General features: G+C 54.0%; 2 protein-coding genes across 2 annotated transcripts in view; one reads left to right on the top strand and one right to left on the bottom strand.

Annotated features, from left to right (window-relative positions):
- ZCCHC17 (zinc finger CCHC-type containing 17) overlaps positions 1-5,539 on the top strand; it is a 38,835-nt gene extending 33,296 nt beyond the window's left edge. Inside the window, exon 8 of the mRNA XM_074976526.1 lies at positions 1,656-5,539. Coding sequence (XP_074832627.1) covers positions 1,656-1,838 — 183 coding nt within the window. The 3' untranslated portion in view covers positions 1,839-5,539. The remainder of the gene's footprint in view (positions 1-1,655) is intronic.
- Positions 5,371-19,056, bottom strand: FABP3 (fatty acid binding protein 3). Its single transcript, XM_074976527.1, has 4 exons — positions 18,902-19,056; positions 13,574-13,746; positions 6,204-6,305; positions 5,371-5,625 (listed from the first exon to the last, which is right to left on the bottom strand). The coding sequence occupies exons 1-4, from the start codon at positions 18,972-18,974 to the stop codon at positions 5,572-5,574; spliced, it is 402 nt and encodes a 133-aa protein (XP_074832628.1). The 5' UTR covers positions 18,975-19,056; the 3' UTR covers positions 5,371-5,571.
- Between the last annotated feature and the right edge of the window lie 255 nt (positions 19,057-19,311).

Raw genomic sequence — 19,311 nt, forward strand, 5'->3', positions numbered from 1 at the left:
TGTAGCAATAAGGGAATTGGTTGTCTTAAGTTGCATCATTCCTAATTAAGTGTATGTTGGACAGTTCCACTGAATGAGATGGGGTTATGCTTCGAGTAGCTCTGAGTAGGAGTTAAGGCAGTACCTTCAGTGAGGTTGTGAGTTTGTCCCTGTCTTTCACAGGCGGACACTGTGTCAAAGTAGCATACTTAAGAGGCTGTCGTCAGCAGTAAATGGGGAGGAAATGTACACTGTGTATGATTTTTATAAGCAGCCCCTAACAGGTAAATAGGCAAGAATTGACCATATTGAGCTTGATTAAGGAGCTGGAAGCAGGTGAATTAGGAGGAAATATGAAGAGTTAGGTTGGTTAGAACAGCACATCAGAAAGGAACGTTCAAGAGGCTATCGTCATAGCTATAAAAGCAAGAGGATTTATTTTCAAATGGCACTTACAGAATGGTGCTTCATTAGTGTGTGCTGAATAAATCAGCTCCACTGACACTTAACTCCTAGCTATGCCTCCTTTGTACTACCTTCAACAGTTCTAAGGCTGTGTGTACACTTGCATTCCTCCTTTGAAAGAGGCATGCAAATGAGGGAAATCAAAATGCAAACGAGGTATAAATTTGCATATGACACCTCATTAGCATATTTTGAAATAGCTTCTTTCAAAAGACGAAAACCACTGTAGACACTGCTTTTTCTAAAGTAAACCCCTTTTTCGAAAGAATCCTCCTTCCTTTTTTTACTTTCAAAAGAGCAGTGTCTACACTGGTTTTCTTCTTTTGAAAGAAGCTATTTTGAAATAATATACAAATGAGGTGTCAGATATGCAAATTTATACCTCATTTGCATACCTCTTTCGAAAGAGGAATGCAAGTGTAGACACAGCCTAATTGATTCCCCTCTTCCTCTAGCCTCGGTGTGCTCTCACTCACCCCAGGGTCCTCGACCTTTTTCTTTCCAAGCTTTCCTCCGGACTCCGTGGCTCGCCTGTGCCCCAGAAAACTGTTTTTCTGTATATAAAAGCCGGACCTGGTGTAGGTTAGCAATAGCAAGCAGAGAAGTTTTCTGGGGACCTACACCACAAGTCCCACAAAGTTCAGTGGCTCAACTACCAGTGTTCCAGTAAGTCCAGCACCATTCCTGGTTCTCAGACACATTGAAACTGTTCATGCTCCCCCTTCCCCCCTCGGGTGTTTGTGTGCACACGCAAACCACTGACTGAGAACTGCTGCTGTAGGAAGGGTTCCCTGCCAGGCTTAAGGGATTCAGCTGCTTCCATGCTTTTTCAGTGGGGAAAGAGGAGATACAGAAACTGGTTTCAGAGCAGCTAGTTTAGAAACCCACTTTATTAACAAACAAAGGCCTGCTCTTGCCAACCACCACACACGTGAGTCATCTGTATTTGAATAGCCTCTAGCTTGAGTGGGACCAGGCATGTGAGTAGGGATTACTTGCACAAGTAACAGTTTGAAGGATTGAGGTTTGTGCTTTATCAAATAGCCCCATTGTGGTTACTCTCACCACAGTTTGCTAATACACTCTGACATATTAGTCCAGCCTGTTTGCCTTCCAGATAGCAACAGGCCATATGTTCTGAAAAGCAGCTTGCTGCCCTGACTAGTGAACGCTTGGCAATTGGTATGTCTTTGTCTCCTTCTGACCAACAGGAAAAGAGGAAGAAAAAGAAACACAAGAGCAAGAAATCTTCAGTGTCTGACCATTCAGACAACTCTGGCTTGGACAGTGATGGGTCTCAACCAGCCAGCAAGAGGGCCAAGCACTCAGAGAAAGCTAGTAAGCCTCAGAAGAAGAAGAAGAAAAAGAAGCACAAGAAGAAGCACAAGGAATGAGGAGGAGGGTGCTGGAAAGGAGCACTGGTGGTGTCAGTTCCCTGCAAGCCAGCGCCAGCCTTCTAGAGCCAGCTACCTGGAGACGGTGGGGTTAAATCGATACGTACTGGTTTGATGGATGAAGAGCTTCATTCTCCTAAAAGCAGCATTCAGCCATTGAAGTTAGAGATGTTGACTCTGAATTTAATTACCCACTAAATTACCTAGGCTGCCATTCCTCTCCACTGAGAGGCCAATGCTTGAGCCTGCCAAAATAGATTGATTACACCCATTAATCAGTGACTCCCCCATCCATAAAGCTTCAGGTTCCTCTGAGTGAGCTGCCCGTACTGCTGTGAATTTCTTTGGAACAGCAAGAAGTATGCAGGACAGCAGCAGCACAGCCAGTGCCAGTCAAAGGATGACAGCTCTACCACTGTGCTTTGGTCCCTGTCAGCCACTCCCTGCAAGCCAGAGGGGGCAGTTCTCACACCCTGTCAGCTAATTGTCTAGTCATGGACATTCCCTCCCTGCTGATTGTTTTAGCAGTCACCACTCTGCATCTGAGCCCTGCTCTGTGCACCAGTGATCAGCTGTTCAGTGGTGTGCAGGAGGTGCTAGCAGGAGGGGGCAAAATGGGGCATGAAGAGGCAGAACAAGCTAGAAAGGGGTGGTGTCGTGCTGAAGGCAAAGCAGGGATTCAGCATCCCTGGGGAAAATTTCCAAGTTGGTGCCTTTGGTCCTTTTACTGGTGCAGCTTATTCCCTTGTCTAAACAGGACTGGCTATAGCAGTATGAGGCATCTTCGTAGAGTACCTCCACAGTAAGCGAATTTTTTTGCTGGGATAGTAAAAACAGTACCACCTTTGCATGTAGACAAACCCCCAGTCTTGTCCATTCTGTCTGTCAGCATTGGCAGAAGGATGGTAACTAATCAGCTAAATTATATTATAGGCACACACTCAAGGTAAACGTTTGCGTTGTCAGTTATTGCCAGTTGTGTAAATTATGAAAAATAAACCTCTGAAATGCTAAATTACATTCTTATGCTGTTTTAGTTTTTGGCTGTGTCTAAGCTACAGGCTTCCACTGGTGTGCCTGTGTCCAGTTAGGGGTGATTTTTGTGTGACAGAGCTGTGGCATGGTAATACCAGCAAAACCCCGCAGGTCTTGTCTATACTTACCAGAAGATCAGCGCGTTGGCAGTCAATCTTCCAGACTTTGATTTTTGCGCATCTGATGAAGGCATGGAAAAATCAGCCTGTCTGGGCTCAACCATCACCCCCGGTACTCAACACAATAGCACGGAGTAAGGGACGTCAGTGGGAGACTAGAGAGGCTCAGACGTCAGTAGGCCGTCTGTTGGTTCTGATGTGTCAGTTCTAGCTATGCAAATGCTGTAGCTATAATTTTGTATCTGAAATCAACTTATTTCCCTAGTACAGACTTACCCTTATACTGCTTATATCTTGTGGGGTGTGATCTCTCACAGCAGAAGAGTTCACCTGTGCCAATATTGTTGTGCCCACACTAGGAGCTCGTTGCTTATCTAGTGTAACACTGGTCTTATCCCAGCAGAACACTCATAGTGTTGCACAGGACCCTTCGTTGCTCTACAGATCCAGACTAACACAGCTACCCCTCTGATAGTGTTGCAATAGCCCTTTTGTCAGGCACTGGTTTAATGGTGGCTTATTTCAGATTATTTTCAACCTGTTTGTAATCACTTTAAGCTAAATCTCAATAGATCACCATCAAACTGAACTAAGGGTAGTTCGCACGGCGGCATGCATCAGTTTAATGAAATCAGTTTCAAATGCCACCTTTAGTTACAATGCTGCAACTTTCTCCCAGCCCTGTCCTTCACTGGTTAACTTCCAGGTGACCAGACAAGGAGAAAATGGCTTTGTGCTGTCTTGCTAGTCTGGTGTGCAGGGAGAGAGAAAATCTCTTGACAACTGAAGAGCTAGGATTTAAGTTAGAAAATACCATGGTCATCTGGCCTGACCGCCTGCATAATGAGCAGAAAGAATGACATCACAGGCAAGGTGATTCCTAACTGAGAAGTTAAATGATTCTTACTCATTCATTTAAAACTGCTACACCTGCTTCACCCACCAGGGAGAAAATCTCTCTGGGGAAAGTCCTCTGTGCATTGAGGAAGTAGACTGCAGTGTACACTAATGTGAATGCACTGGACTGAGCAAAGCAGAGCTTCCAGCAATACAGCTAAACCAGTGAAGTTAGCTACAGGAGTGGAAACCCTGCTTTACACCACTAAGTAGACTATGGATTTTGTGACAAGAACAATCTTTTGTTTGTACAGTACCAAGTACAATGGGGGCCTTGATCCCTGACCAAGCCCTTAGCCACGACTACAATATTGTTTTTTGTTCATTCACCACACCAGAGGGAATTTCTTCGCAATAGACTGAGCTTCAGAGGTCAGCCCTAGATTGAATGGGCCTGCCGTTGAGAGAGCTCTCATTCCACGTGTGTTCTTCAGGGAAGGAAGACACACCATTTCTCCCACTTGTAAGGCCTTCAAGCACTGATGGAGTGGTGGGATATGAATTCACGCTCTTTGAAAAGTCCCGAAGTAGCCATGGAATTCTTTCCCCAGTAGAGCAGAATAGGAGATGTGTGTGTTACCTGAATGGGCTGTTGGAGCCTTGGGGAAATGTTTTCCTCCTTTCTTAGCCACTGGAGAGTGTATTGCAAAATGTGAGCAAAGATGACTCAGAGCTGGGATGGGGAGAGAGTTGGAGAGACCTGGGGAGCTGTAGCCACATGAGCTGTATCAGCCATGTATTTCTATGGACCCGATCCTAGCAGCTCGCATGTGATCCTAAGAGACCCAGCTGCTGCTCAGCTACCTAGCAAACTGGATGGGGGCTGAAAGGATTATTGGCAGGGGACTGATCCAAGATTAAATGGAGTAGTCATTGATCTCCCAAGCAGAGAGTTGTGTAGGTGTACTGGGGCCATGTCTCTCCAGCCCCACTTTGAGGAGCCTGTTGTTTTGCCACAGGTGGGACAGCCTTTCCCTCCAAGGCAAAAGTGAGACTATAGTAAAACCTCTTGGACATAAGCAGGAACGACCAAGGGCTGGATAACTGAAAAAGTTAGATAATCGGGGCGGGCGGTAGAAGGCGGCAGGCTGCTGGCAGCCTGCAACAGGGCTGGGTGGAGATTATCAGACCCCTGGTTATCCAACATTCTGTTTTATCCCACACCACTCGAGTGGTGTGAGATAAAGTGGAATGTTGGATAACTGGGGGTCACAGAACCGGGGCTTGACTGTAATTGAAAAACCATTTGTTCTGATGAATCTGCCAGGCGAGCAGCGAAGCAGCCCCGTGCTGAGAATTCTGCCTCTGGCGGCAGGCCGCATTAAGCACCTCTGACTTCCTTGCAGGGGTTTGTTGGTCTCTGCATGTCCCAAGCTTGCAGTATGAACAAGGCAGAACTCAGCCCCTGCCCTTCTGGCCCAGAGGAGAGCATGAGAATGAGTCTGGGTGTAGAGATGGCTTATGAGCCTTTCCCAGAGCAATTAGTAACAACTTTGGTTTATTATTTTCCACATGGATTCTTAATAGAGTGAAAACCACAAACAAAGCACAGTACCACATAAAGCAAAGTCACAGGCTCGCCTGCACTGGCTCCATGCTGAAGTATTAAACTGTATACAAAATGCAGGGGGAACAGACAATTCAGTGAGTTCAGCACCAGCGGATCAGCAGCAATCTGGGATTTATGTTGCCCTTTCATACGTACGAGTGCAGGTGACGGTGCCCATGGTGAGAGTCTGGAATCAGAAACAGGACAGAAGATTAGAGGAGAGTTTGAAGTCAGTGTCTCACCAGGAGTTTCACAGCTGACTTTTCAACCAGTCTGTTCTGTCAGGCATTCACAGCAGCGGATCCAGCAGGATCTTTGGGAATTAGTAAATTTATGGGCTGTCCCCCTGAGCTGCTCTCTCAGTTTTTAATCTAATCTTGTAGTCCAGACATTCAGCGAGCTGTCCTGGTTCTAGTAACCCTCCCAACACCTGGCCTACACTTGCTGGGCTGGTTTAGCTGTGGGTTCAGTGTGATTTTTATTTTTTTCTTCTTATACCAGTGAAGTTCTACTGGTACAGCCCTGGTCCATGCTGGTATAAATGTACCTTATTATTCAGATACCTATTTCTCTTTCCTTTAAGGGAATATGCACCTTTATACTGATGTATCTTCTTCTACACTAGGACTTCGTGCTGTTTTCACAGGGTTAGGTAAAGTGCCTGCAGCTTACTGCTGTAGACAAACCCTAAGCTTATCTGCTACGTCAAGTGAGTGAAAAGGCAGATGACCTTTGGTGATCCTTGGAAAACTTTTACTCTCTTACCAGAATTAACTTCCCATTCTCCAGTTCTCGAACTAACGTGGTCTCCTTTCCATCCCACTTCTGCACATGGATAAGTTTTCCTCCCTCGAGTGTCACAGTAGACTGCGGAGGGGCAGAGAGAGATGAAAGTGCATTGTATTGGAACAAGTGATTTACAATAGGGTAATAAGAGAGATCCTTCTGGGGCTAAGGGTGCAGGCAGATGGCATGTCTGCTGCACCTCCCTGAGGTTCACCCTAAAATCCAGGTCAGCAAGACCTTCTATGTCTCTTGGAGGGATGAATGCCTGGGAGCTGTGCCCCAGGAAGCAAGGGAAGGCAGTATGGTATCACTGCAGAAAGAGCCATCTGAAGTTGCTTGGGTCTGGAGAGGGGGAGCTTTAGACCTGAGTTACTTGACTGTTCACTGCTGCAGCTAGAGTAGGGCAGGGCATTCTGGCAAGCTGTGCAAACTATGTTTCTTTGGGGCTGCAAAGACTCTGGCCTTCTTGCTGCTAGAATTAGTTTGCAGAAATGGCCAAGGTAGCAAAGAGAGATTTTAATCAGGCCCAGCACTACACAATCTCCTCACCCCCCACCCCCCAAATTGTCAAGGGCAGTGTTCCTTCTGATTGTTCTCATCCCTAAGCAGAACGAATTTTATGTGCACCAGTGTGGCGGTGATGTGTAACACGGAGATGAGGTGCAACACATTGTGTTCATAGGGGTGCACATAACATTTGTGTGGCAGAACTGGAGCCAAGGGCTTCTGAGTGTGGGAGGGGGTTCAGGCCTAAGGCAGAGGGCTGGGGTGCAGGCCTGAGGGCTCTGCATAAGGCTCTGTGGTGGGGCTTAGGGGCTCAGGGCTGGGACAGCGGGTTGGGGTACAGGGGCGCAAGGCCTCTAGCTGATGGCACAGTGTTGGGGTGGGGCTAGGGATGATGGGATGGGGGCACAGGAGGGCTCCAAGCAGTGGCCAAGGGATTCAGAATGTAGGAAGAGGTAGTACTTTGGGACGGGCTGGGGTGCAGGAGGCGATGAGGGCTCGGGTGGGCCTGGGAATGAGGGGTTTGGGCTGTAAGCAGGGCCTCCAGGTTTGGGAAGGGACTCAGGCCTGGAGGTTGGAGATCAGGAGCGGGGTATGGTCCCTGAACTGGGGGGGTGGGCTCTGGGGTGAGGCCAGGGATGAGCAATTTGAGGAGCAAGAGGTAGAGCTGGGTTGAGCAGGCTTGGGGCTCAGATTTACCTGTGTGGGTCCTAGTCAGAGGGGCTACAGCAGGCTGCCTGGTGCCTGCTGCCCTGGGGTACTGTGCCACACCCCAGAAGTGGCCAGTAGGTCTGGCTCATGGGCGTGAGGCTCCACACCAGATTGTGCACGCTGCTGTCACCTGCAAGCACTGCCCCCCCACCCCCCAGCAGGCAATGAAAGTGCAGAGCCAGTGCTCTGGGCAGGACAGTGCGGGCAGTCCTGTGCCCACCCCCACCCCCTCAGAGCTGGAACTGCTGCTGGCTGCTTTCCCACCAGCCCCAGCGCAGAACTGCCCCAGCCACAGCAGCTCCCTGCGGGGCTAGTGGACAGGAGCCCCTCTCATCAGCCCCGAGCCCCTGCATGGCCTTAATGGGAAGTGGTGCAGCCATGCGGCTTAGAGGCCATTTGGATCAAGGGGCCCTAAACTCTGAGAGGGGCTGAAATAGGAAAAAGTTACCCAACCTTAGAGCAGTGAACAGCCACAGCAGGGAGAGGCTTCAGCCTTTGCATAAATTATAAAGCACAGCAAAATGGACACAGGCGCTCAACTGTATTTCTGAATTCTTAAAATCCAAGGTTTTCCAGGTAGTTACCTAGCCCCTGGCCTCTAGAGGGGGGTTGTTTTTTAAATAGCAAGCTCCAGGGGCCACCAAATGCCCCCTACCCACTTGCCCCCATTCACAAGACCATAGAACCAGTCCTGAGTTTAATGGTGCATCTTGATATGAATCTCCTTGGAGCCTTAACACCAAAAAGAGGAGGAGGGAGTGTTTCCTGACAGTTCTGTCACCTCAGCCACAGAGCGAAAGAGCCGATCAATGTCTGGGGCAGTAAATGTTGCTGGGGAGCGGCAGGGGGAAAATGGTGTGCAAGAGGGGTGATGTGAGAGTCTGGGGGTGGCCACACTGATTTGCATAAGGAAGGAGCGGCTCAAACTGCTGGCAAATGCAGCAGAAGTTGGGTCATGTTTGGGGGACTGGGGTTCATTGTGGCTGGTGGGAACAAGTGCAGTCCTAGTGCTGCTCCCATGCCCAGCAGGGGACTCACTAAACCTGCCCTCATTCTGACCTAACAGCCCCAAGGCAAGGTCAATTACCAACGCAAGCCACATCCTGAGACACCTGATCCCAGAGCTTCTCAGCTGGTGCTTGAGTGACACACACACACACACACACACACACCCACCCCCCTCCCCGCTGGCTGCCAGGATGCGTGCTGGGAGAAGGGATGAGCCAGAGGCCAAAGGCCTCACTGTTCTTTACACTAACTCCTGTCCCAGACCTGACAAACTCACCCCACCAAATACATCACTCACCCATTAAAGGTGGCCTGTGACAGCCCTGGTGAAAGCCTATGCACAACCCTTTGAGATGCATGTCAGGGTAACATTTATGGGTAAACGCTGCCCTGACGGGCTGGAAGTGGAAGTGAGTTGCCAGGGAAACAGGAGTCTCGGTGCTGGTGCATTCACACTGGCGTTCTCCCTGCTCCCCACAAGCTGATGGTCTGAAGTATGGGCAACAGACTCCTCAATTATCCACCCACTCACCAACCCAGCAAAGTCCACAGCAAACTTTCAAACACAAGCTCCAAACAGCCAAAGCCCTGGCAGGGCACAAGGACCAGCACGGCAGGCAGGGCCCAGCTGCTAGGTGACCATCCAGCCCCTATTTGGCAGGACAGTGCTGTATTTGGGATGCTAAAGAGGCACCAAGACTTATCTTTAAAAGGGACAAGTTGTCCCATATTTGGGCCCTCTCCTGCTGAGCTTGTCCGCCAGCAGCTGTGCAGGTGCAGCTGCTGGCGGGAGAGTACACAGGTCACTTCCCCAAGCCTCGGCAAAGCAAGGGGAGTGTGGGCAGCTGCTGTGTCCCTGCTGCTTCCCCAGGGGAGGGCTGATGGCTGAGTTTCTCCAGGACGCCCAGACAGTGCCAGCAGCTGCAGCCTCCTTCCTGGCTGCCCAGAGCTTGGTGGACAGGAGGAGCCGCCCCTCCCCCCCAGCTCCCTGTCCTGTATTTGGGACAGGGAGAGCTGCTCGCCCTACCCAGCTGTGAACAGAGCCATTGGTGTAGCACAGGGGGCTCAGCATCCCTTAGCATAGGAGCCATAGTTTGGAGCAGGGTATTCCTGGCTCCCGAGAAGCCAGCCAGCGCTGCAGCACCCTGAGCTCAGGCAGGGGTGGACCTGTTTTGCTGGCTAGGAAAGCTCCCTGGTAACAATTGCAAGTGAGTCTGTGCTGTGCCCAGGGGTCCGACACTTGTGTCTCATGGAGCTCTGGTTTTCCGGTGGTGCAGCACTGTGCCCCTATGCTGGGTGGCACATGAAGCAGCAGCGGGGGCAGACAGCTGCTTTGATCTGGGCTCTCTGGGAGGAGCCAATGTCAGGGAGTAGGTAAGACAGGACCCAGGACACACCTAGCACCGACCTGCAAGGCTGAGCCAAGGCTGGCAGAACTGAAGGGACTGACGAGCAGCTAGGCCCCTGCCCACAAGCAGGCTGCCCTCATGTTGCAGGCAGTGGGTAACAAGGTAGCACTCAATCCTTTGTACTCCAGGATCATCCCAGTGGGGCACAATGCCTAGCAAGCTGCTGCTAGGATGTGGTGTGGCTCTGACAGCACAGCGAGAGCACCCTGCCCTGGAGCAGCGCTCCCTTGTGCCCCTGGCCCCGGAGTGCTGGTGCCAGCCATAGCGCTGGTGTGTGCACGCAGCCAGGGCTCCGTTACTTCTCCCCACCCCGTGTCCCCTCTCCTCAGAACTCACTGGGCCCGTCAGAGAGAACCAGATCACGCAGCTACTTCCTGAGGGCCGGGGAGGCCAATTTCATCCCCCAGGAGCTGTGGTGGCACCATGGGGGCTCAGGTCACACCATCACAAATGGGCTGATCAGCAGGTCACGGAAGCTGTTCCCTCTGCCTGCCCCAGCCTTGTCCAGGCGGCGTGTGAGGAGGCAGCTGATAAGCCCTGCCTGGGGGTGCCTAAGGTCAGTGTGACAATGCTCTTATCAAACAGCGGGGGAAGTCCAGTGCAATCAGGGTATGTGAGGCCAACCCAGCTCCCACTCTACCCAGCCTGCGATCCTCCTGCCCTCTGCAGAGGGGGGTGCAGCCACCCTCCCACACCCCTGCTGCTGCCCCCATATCACTCTGCCCCCTCTGCATGTGTTTGCAGCAGCAGCTTGCCTCCCCCGTGCCTCAGTGAAGGGCTGGGGCTTCAGGACCCCCCTTCCAGCACCCCAGTGCTTGGGGAGTATTGAGACTCAGGAACGCAATCTCCTAGCCACCCTCCCCCGACGTTCTGGGAGGCACTTCCAGGGCTCATGAAACCCCTGGCTGAGCCTCTCAGACTGCTCCCAATCCTGCTGAAGGGTAAAGTCCCCCGCCAGGCCCCTTCTCTCTGGTGAGCCTGCCCCAGTGCATCCCTTCCCAGTCTGAGACCCCACTGGCAGCAGGCATGTGCCCACCAGAGAAGGTGGCCTCCTGGCCCTGTGGCACACACCTGGGGACCTTGCCCTTCCAGCTCCCGGGGGGCTGGCCCCATTCCTCCCATGCCAGCCCTGCAATGCTACAGGAAGCATCAGTGCAGTTCCCTAGGTCTTCGCCGGGCCAGCACTGGTGGAGCGGGAGCCTATCGCACCCTCACAAACTAAGTAAGGTTAGGTATATGACCAGAGGCTGAAATTTGCCCCTGCCTCCAGGGCCAGCATGACATCTGTACCCCAGCAGGATGATGCGCCAGCAGGGGGCAGACTTTGTGCACATCACAGCCCCTCACAAATGCACACACCCACCTGGCTCCCTAGACACTAATTACCATTGACAAATGAGTTTAACAGCTGACATGCCCCTGCAGGAGCCCCAGCGGCCTGCAACAAGGCCCAGGCTGGCTCGGCTTCATTTCTGTAACACAACAGTCTGGGCTAGGTGCGCCCCCTCGTTAGCAGAATGAGCACGAACAGCCTTGGTTGGTCTTGGAAGTGCATTTAATGGAACCTGGGAGTCTCTGGTGTGTCCTGCTCCTGCAGCCGGCTGCCACGCTGCAGCCAGGGAGCAAGCTCTCCTCGGGGAGGAGGGGGAAATGCAGGCTCCCAGTGCCGGGGGCAGGTGTTCACTGAAACAGGCCAGAACAGGTAGTTTTTCCCCTCAAAAGAGGGTTGTATTTGTTTGGTTTTCAAGAGGGAGATCCTGACTTGCCTCCCCTGCTCCTGTTCCAGGAGTCCTCCCGAGAAGACCTCTGGGGTGGGGTCATTCAGCTTCAAGAGGGTGCAGGGGTTGACTCTCTCTTAAAGGGAGTTTCACTCTTCACTGGGTACCAAGCACTGGAATTAAGCAGGAGCTACTAAGCCCCATGTTTTCAAACAGCCCATCCAGAGAGCCCTGCACAGCTAGAGGATTGGTATCTGTATCTGCCAACATGAGCCGCAGATATTGCACTGACATCTGCAGCTACCTGCAGGGTTCTACCCAACCAAAGCGCCAGTCTCTTCCCCATTGATCAAGCACCTTTCTCTATACCTGGGCTCTCAGAACTCTGCCAGGTCTCCCCAGGCACAAGGGAACCCAGGGACCACAAACCTCCATTACTAATAAAGGTGCAGAAGCTATCGGGGGAGTGATAGCTCAGTGGTTTGAGCATTGGCCTACTAAACCTGCAGTTGTGAGCTCAAGCCTTAAGGAGGCCATTCAGGGACTGGGGCAAATAGATGTCAGGGATAGCGCTTGGTCCTGCCATGAGGGCAGGGGACTGGACTAGATGACCTCCCAAGGTGCCTTCCAGTTCTAGGAGATGTGTATTCCTTTCTACATTTTTGGAACCGCCCCCCAGGCATTCCTGGTACATCCTAAAGAAGCAAAAAGTGGGAGTGTGCAAACCTCAGGCTGGGTCACTTGAGAGCTCGATGTGACTGGGTGCGGTCATCTTACATAACATTACAGGCTTCCAGGGCACTAGACAACTGGCCACAGCCTAAGCCTCCCTTGATTTTATCTGGCAGGTCTGATACCGTAATGCTGAAGTCCAGCCAGCAGCTCTTCTGCAGTCACTGAAGCCGCTGGGCCACACAGTCCTCAGGCTGGTGTTGGCAGGACATTGGGCAATGGCTTGGCAGCAGAATCGGGTTTTACCAAGTGCTCCCCGAGGCTCAGCAGTGGGGCACTGGCAGCTCTGCAGCCCGTTTTGTACATCTGAATGCTCACCTTAGTCAGTGCCCTGGAGAGACCAGACAGCCCCTCCCTGCTGCTGTCCCTTCTCGGATCCTGGGGGCAGGTGGCCTTTCCTGGCTCAGCACGTGCGTCTGTTTGAAACTCCTTCACCTTCACTCCCTGGGGTTCAAAGCCCTTCTGACCTGCGCTGCTGACTCCACCCCTGGCAGCAAGGGGCAGCAGGCGCAGAGCTCAGATACCAATCTCCTGCCTGCCAGGCAGTTATTACAAAAATGGGGCTGTTTGCCCACAGCTTTGCACAACATGGCTAAGACATGGACCCAGCACTGGAGACCTTTCAGACTCAAAGACAAGACAGGCAGACGCCCAGCAAGGGGGAGAGGGAAGGACAGTAGGGTGGAAGGGGTGGCTTGAAGAGGCCGACTGGAGTAAGGTGCTCAGCTACCAACCACCTAGATTGCAGAGGTGCCAGGTGGCGAGCGACCCACAGCCTTGGTGAAGTGAGGGATCAGGCCGGCTGCAACGCTGGCTCCAAATCTGTTTAGATTCCAAATGCACTCAGGAGTTTGGGGATGTTTGGCCCATCTCTAGTAATCTCTGTTCCCCCCAGCCATGTGGAAACCCATGTCCTGGATTCCCAGCCCAGGACTCCATGTGCTACGCTGGCGGTGGGTACAGACGAGAACAAGGACTAGTCTACATGGGGATACTCAGAAAAGTTCGTTTGAGCTAATTTGGGGGTTCTATTAACTGCATTAACTGTAAGAGGGCCCTCATAGTGGCTTAAGGTCACGTTAATCCACTTCTAGAGGGAATGCTGAATAAGAGCTTCCCCCCAGGCTTTAATTCGATTTCACAAACACACTTTAAAGTCATCCCTTCCCTTCATTCAGATGACTCTTCTGAGTGGCCCTGAGCACCATCCCCACCTGATGGCTCCATCTGCCCTGGGGGCGTCTTTCCTGCCAACAGTTCCTCCTACCTTGACGTGTCTGTCATCCGCAGTTGTCTCGTCAAACTCCTCACCCAGCACGAAGCAGATCTCTGTGCTCTTGAAGGTGCTCTGGGTCTTCACAGTGATCTTGTCACCCTCCAGCTCGATAACGGTGGTGGGCTTGGTCAGGTTTGCTATCTGCCTCATGGCAAAGCCCACGCCTGCGGGACAAAACCAGGCAGCACTGAGCGGGAGCTGCAGGCACAAGGCTCATGGCCCCGCGGGGGTGGGGGGCAGGGGCTGCCCACAGGGTAGCAGCAGGAGGCCAGGAACCTCCTGGGGCGTGGCAGGCAGCAGGCTCAGGGCCCAGCCATGATGCAGTGGTGGAACAGTTGCTCTGTCGGTGAACCTGCTCCAACTGAATCACGGTAACTGAGCCCAGCCCTAGATCTTTCTTCCCCATGTGACGGCCCAGCCTTGTTACTCCAGCACTGCACCCGCTAATGCCGGCCAAGAGATGGCTGACCAACCAGGGCCCACAGGGCACATTCTCCCTCCGGTCGCTGCCAAGGGGTGAGCCGAGGCACTCCTGGGAGGCGGAGAGAAAGGAGAAGGCTTCCCATGCTAAGCACCCGCTTCCTCTGCCGGTGTGATGCTGCAGTGCGCCAGAGCTCCCTGCACAGCTGTGGCTCGACGTGTCCATGGGGCCCACATGGGGGGGGGCGGGGGGGACAGCTGCTGTTTGGATAGCGCCTTTAGGGACCACAAAGCAGGGCTCAGGTACAGGCAGGGACAGAGTCCCCTCACCTGTGCTCAGGTGCTTTGCAGAATCAGCGTCATTTCCCCACCATCCCCATTTTTGCTGTTCTCTTACCCGCCAGCTCCCACCACTGCCCAGCTGCTCGTTTCATGGGAGCTGCAAAGGGACAGACTCTGGCCCAGCACCTGCTCTCGCCACACACATCCCTGTGCCAGCTGTGCTGTTCTCCAGCATGTGCCAGCCTCATTTAATGTCACGGCCGGCAGAGGCCTGGTGGAATCGTGGGGAAGGCCCTGGCAGAGGCTGACGTCTGGTGCAGTAATGTGTGGTGCACCTGCTGCTGGGGAGGCCAGGGTCAGTGGCACGTGATCCCATGCGGGCTGGCACTTAGCAAAAGCTGGGGAGACCATCTGAGCAAACGTGGTCCTGGTGACAGGACATGGGGGAAGGGATTCTGGGATGGAAGGAGGTGGGAGGCCCTGGGAAGTGGGGGAGTGCAGCATGGTACCACCATCTTTTTATGGAAATACAGTGTTGAATACGGACGTGCCAAACTCTATTATGCCTTATGCAAAGTCACTGAAAAGCTTAGGATCCCATGAATGTGCACTGCCGTCTGTGTGCAAGTGCTGCTCTTGTTGCATGGGAAGTTAGAACGATGAGGCATAAAGCCATTTCCGTATCGAGATGCACTAGTGCAGACCATGACCCATATTTAAAGAACTTAAACGGCCCAGGGCCCCATGCAATGATCTGTGAAGAGTCTTGTTTGTGCTGTAGCTGGACTACAGTTGGTCCTGCCAAGACCCGAAGTTCCTACTTTTCCACAGAGGGGATAGGGGGAATTGAGCAAAGATATCCTGCCCTGGAGAACTTCTATATAAGGAATGGGAAACACACAAAGATGGTCTTCAGCTGGCCTCACAGACTGCTCCCCACAGCCCACAGGATGCACAAAAACACCTGAAACCAAAGAATTCTGAGGACAGGGATGGAGAGAGGCTGCTAGACCCAGGTCAGAAAGATCAACTCTGACCTGAAAAAGCCACCACCTGAAATAAGAACTAGGGGGAGAAATTATGATTTGTAACAACTTCTCTTGGGGTGTTAGTCTGAGCTGGCCTGTTTTGCTCTGTTTTAGCTTAGTAACTTACTTGGATCTGTTATCACTCAATCCTACCTCTTATACTTACACAAAGGTGATTTTAACAACATCATTAAACCCAGTGTAAATAAGTAACTGTTACGGAAGAGGGGTCCTTCCCAGACCGGAGCTGTTCTCAGTGTCTGTGGGCTGTTATCCCAACTCTGTGCCTTGGCTGGGTGACCATAGCATCTGACTCAGCACGGCAGGGTGCTGGGTGCCCCACGGGGCAGGATGGTGGGTTCAACTATGTGCACTGTTCCATGAACCTGAGCATTTGGGTGGATGCCCAGGAGAGCAGCAGCTGCCCAGTTGATTAGCAGAGCGCCCACAGTGGGCAGCCTGTTTCCATTGATGGTGCACATGTGAGCAGCAGTGTGGGGAGCAAGCCCAGGGTTGCCAGCCCTCCTGGATCAGACAGGCCAGCACAGTCGGAAGAGTAGCAGGGCAGGGAGGGCAGCCACACAGCCAGCCAGAGAGAAGCAGAACTCTGATGAGAAAGCTGCTGCTTCCCTCCAGCGGGGCAGCTACCCTCTGCTCCTCCTGTGTCCTCTGGCCTGTGCTCACACCACTCACTGCCACCTGGTGAAAAGGGCTGGGTGGAGGAGGGCCATGGAAGCCGGCTCAGAGCCTGTAGGAGGGGAGGCAGTTGGGGGCTGGGCCTGGGGGGCCACTGGAGCCCATACACAACACCCACTTGCACGGGGCACCATGACATTTGGGGCAATTTGGAGCCCTGCACCTCTGTATTTTGCATATTGATAAGGGCACCAGAGCTGGATGAGTCTCTGTACTCCAAGCCTGTGCCCTGGCAGGGCTGCCAAGCGGGCAGAGCAGGGCGAGTGATGGGGCCAGACCTGAATACAAAGTAGCCCCTCCAGGCTACCCGTGGTTACGCCCCTCTCACCCCCTTCTGCATCCCACCTCCTACCCCAGCCAACTGAAAGGGAGTGAGGCTGGGGGAAGAGCAGGTGACTGAGGGTGGAGGGAGCAGGGGCGGGGCCATAGTGTTTGGTTTGTGCCATTAGAATACTGGCAGCCCCAGCAACATCCCAGAGATGTACCAAGCGGGGGGAGGACAGCCCCGAGCCTGAGGATGAGGGGGACCCCTCCGCCCACTACAGCGTGGCTTCTGCTAGTGACTCTGGGGGCCCCCGCTGACATTCCCAACAGACAGCTGAGCACCTGGCCTCTGCAAAGCAGGCTCCTTTAGGGTGTGCCCAGGTGGCTCCCAGAATCACTTGGCCTTTCTGCAACATCTGGATCCATCTATGCTTGTCCAGCTTCCCCAGCAGCAGCCCAAAGCTCTGCACTGACGGTCAGCTGGGACTCCACTGCCAGGGAGCCAAACTCCTCCAGGCAAAGCCAGCAAAGAGCAGAGCTGGACCAAAATTCTCAGACTCGGCAAAGCTGGACAACTTTGCTCTGTGCACAGGCACGGTTGTGCATGGGCTTGTGTGTGGGCAGACGTACAAAAGGCTTCACTCACTTAGTCCACATCATTTTGCACTCCTGGTATTTCAGTGGCACAGCCGAGCGGGGAGGATCTCGTCCAACCCACGTGACTGGAAGTCAGCCTTGCCGCGTTTATCTGATGGCAGCACATGCTAGCAGCCGAGCAGAGACTTGGTGAGTTTGGGGGAAGCAGTCTGCTAAGGGGGCAGCCACTCACTCTCTGCTCAGCTTGCACCCCTGCGGAAGGTCCCCCAGGACTCAGGCTGCCCACTGCTGTGATTTTGCTGATGCTCGAGGCTGGTTAGGCAGCGCTAGAGCATTGTCTACCCCCAGTCACTGATGGGCCAAGCAGCTGCCCCAGCAGAGCACTGCCCAGCACCTAGGTTGGGGCCAGCCCAGGTGAGTGCTGACTCCTTCCCTCCAGGGCAGCAAGGAGACCTGAGGGGCCCAGTCCTGCCCTTGGTTCCACTCACACCACTTCCCCGGGATTCTGCTATACTTGGGGCTAGCGTTCTCATGACAGCGCAGAGCCGGCGCCCTAAAGAATATGGGGAGAGACTGTTCTCAGTGGTGACAGATGACAGAACAAGGAGCAATGTTCTGACGTTACAGAGCAGGAGGTGTAGGTTGCATGTTAGGAAAAGCTATTTCCCCAGGCGGGTGGTGAAGCGCTGGAATGAGTTACCAACAGAGGTGGTGGAATCTCCGTCCCTAGAGGTTTTCAAGTCCCAGCTTGACAAAGCTGTGGCAGGGATGATTTAGTTGAGGGTTGATCCTGCTTTGGGCAGGGGGCTGGACTTGATGACCTCCTGAGGTCCCCTCCAGCCCTCAGAGTCTGTGGTTCCGTGAGCCTTGCAGGTTTCTGCATGGCCTGCAAGAGCTCCAAAGCCAACGCAGCCTGGCACAGAGCCATCGACACACAGCAGAGATGCCGAGGGAGGCCAAGCGTCTGCTGCCGGAGCAGCGATGAGGCAAAGGGCAGGAAGGATCAAGCATCAGCCCCTGCGGGCCACGAAGCCTCCACCCCCCCCCCACGCTCCTGCAGAGGGGACTGCACAGGTGTGGCTGGTGCAGCGAGCCACCCTGGGGGAGAGCCTGGACCCTGGCCAGCTGCCGACTCCCTTGGCCAGCTCTGCGCTGAAGCTGCACAGCACAGGCCTCCCCCTTTGCATCTGACAGGCTGGTCGGAGATCAGCACAGGGCCTGGCTTTGCCCCGCTGCACTGACCTTGCTCACCAGCTCGGCCAGCCAGCTGTCAGGCATGCCCAAGGGCTGCTGTGCCAAGCTGTTCCCTGAGCAATCAGGTGACCGAGCAATTAACCCTGCCACTGCCGCCCCCCATCAAGGTCAGACAAGGGGGAGGCGGCCAGGCAGGGTCTTCAATGCAGCTTCCACTTTTGGTTGAAAGCCAGCTATTTACACACACACACACACACACACACAGGTACCGCCCCCCCCACACAAACACAGACAAACACCCAGGTACCCAACCCACAGACACACACACACAACCCACATGCACACACATAGGTACCCAACCCACAGGTACCCAACACACAGATGCACACACACAACCCACACGCGCGCACACACACACACACACACGTACCGCCCCCCCCCCACACAAACACAGGCAAACACCCAGGTACCCAACCCACAGACACACACACACACAACCCACACGCACACACATAGGTACCCAACCCACAGATGCACACACACAACCCACACGCACACACATTGGTACCCAACCCACACAACACACACCCTCACACAACACATGCACATACACATACACAACCCACATGCACACACACAGGCACCCAACCCGAACACCACACACCCTCGCACAACACACACAACACAGGCACACACCCGTACCTAACACACAGACGCACGTACACAGCCCACAGCCACACACCCGCGCGCGCCCCTTTCTGCCCCCCGGCGCAGCCCCGGGCCCGGAGCGCCGCTCACAGCCCTGGGAAACCGGCGGCGGCGAGAGCCCCCCACTCACCGATCGCCTTCATGTACTCGTCGAAGTGCCGGCTGTCCGCCAGCCGCCAGGCGCCCGCGAACGCCCCGGCCATGGCAGCCCCGCGCCCAGCCGCCGCCGCCGCCGCCGCCCGGCTCTTTAAAGCCCTGCGCCGGTCACGTGGCGGCAGCCCGCAGCAGCCTCGCCCGGCGGCGGCCGCCCCCCTCTCGGCAGCAATCGGGGCCTTCCGCGGGGAGGCGCCGGGCGGGTACCCGAGTCACGTACCGGTCGCCAGCGTCCGGGGGCCCTGGGGCACCTTAGGGACTGACAGGTCGTTTGGCGCATGAGCTTCGTGGGCGCAGACCCCACTCGTGCACGGTGCACGAGTGGGGTCTGCGCCCACGAAGCTCATGCGCCAAACGACCTGTCAGTCCCTAAGGTGCCCCAGGGCC

The sequence above is a fragment of the Carettochelys insculpta genome, chromosome 24, assembly GCF_033958435.1.
Source record: "Carettochelys insculpta isolate YL-2023 chromosome 24, ASM3395843v1, whole genome shotgun sequence".
In the NCBI taxonomy this organism is placed as follows: domain Eukaryota; kingdom Metazoa; phylum Chordata; order Testudines; family Carettochelyidae; genus Carettochelys; species Carettochelys insculpta.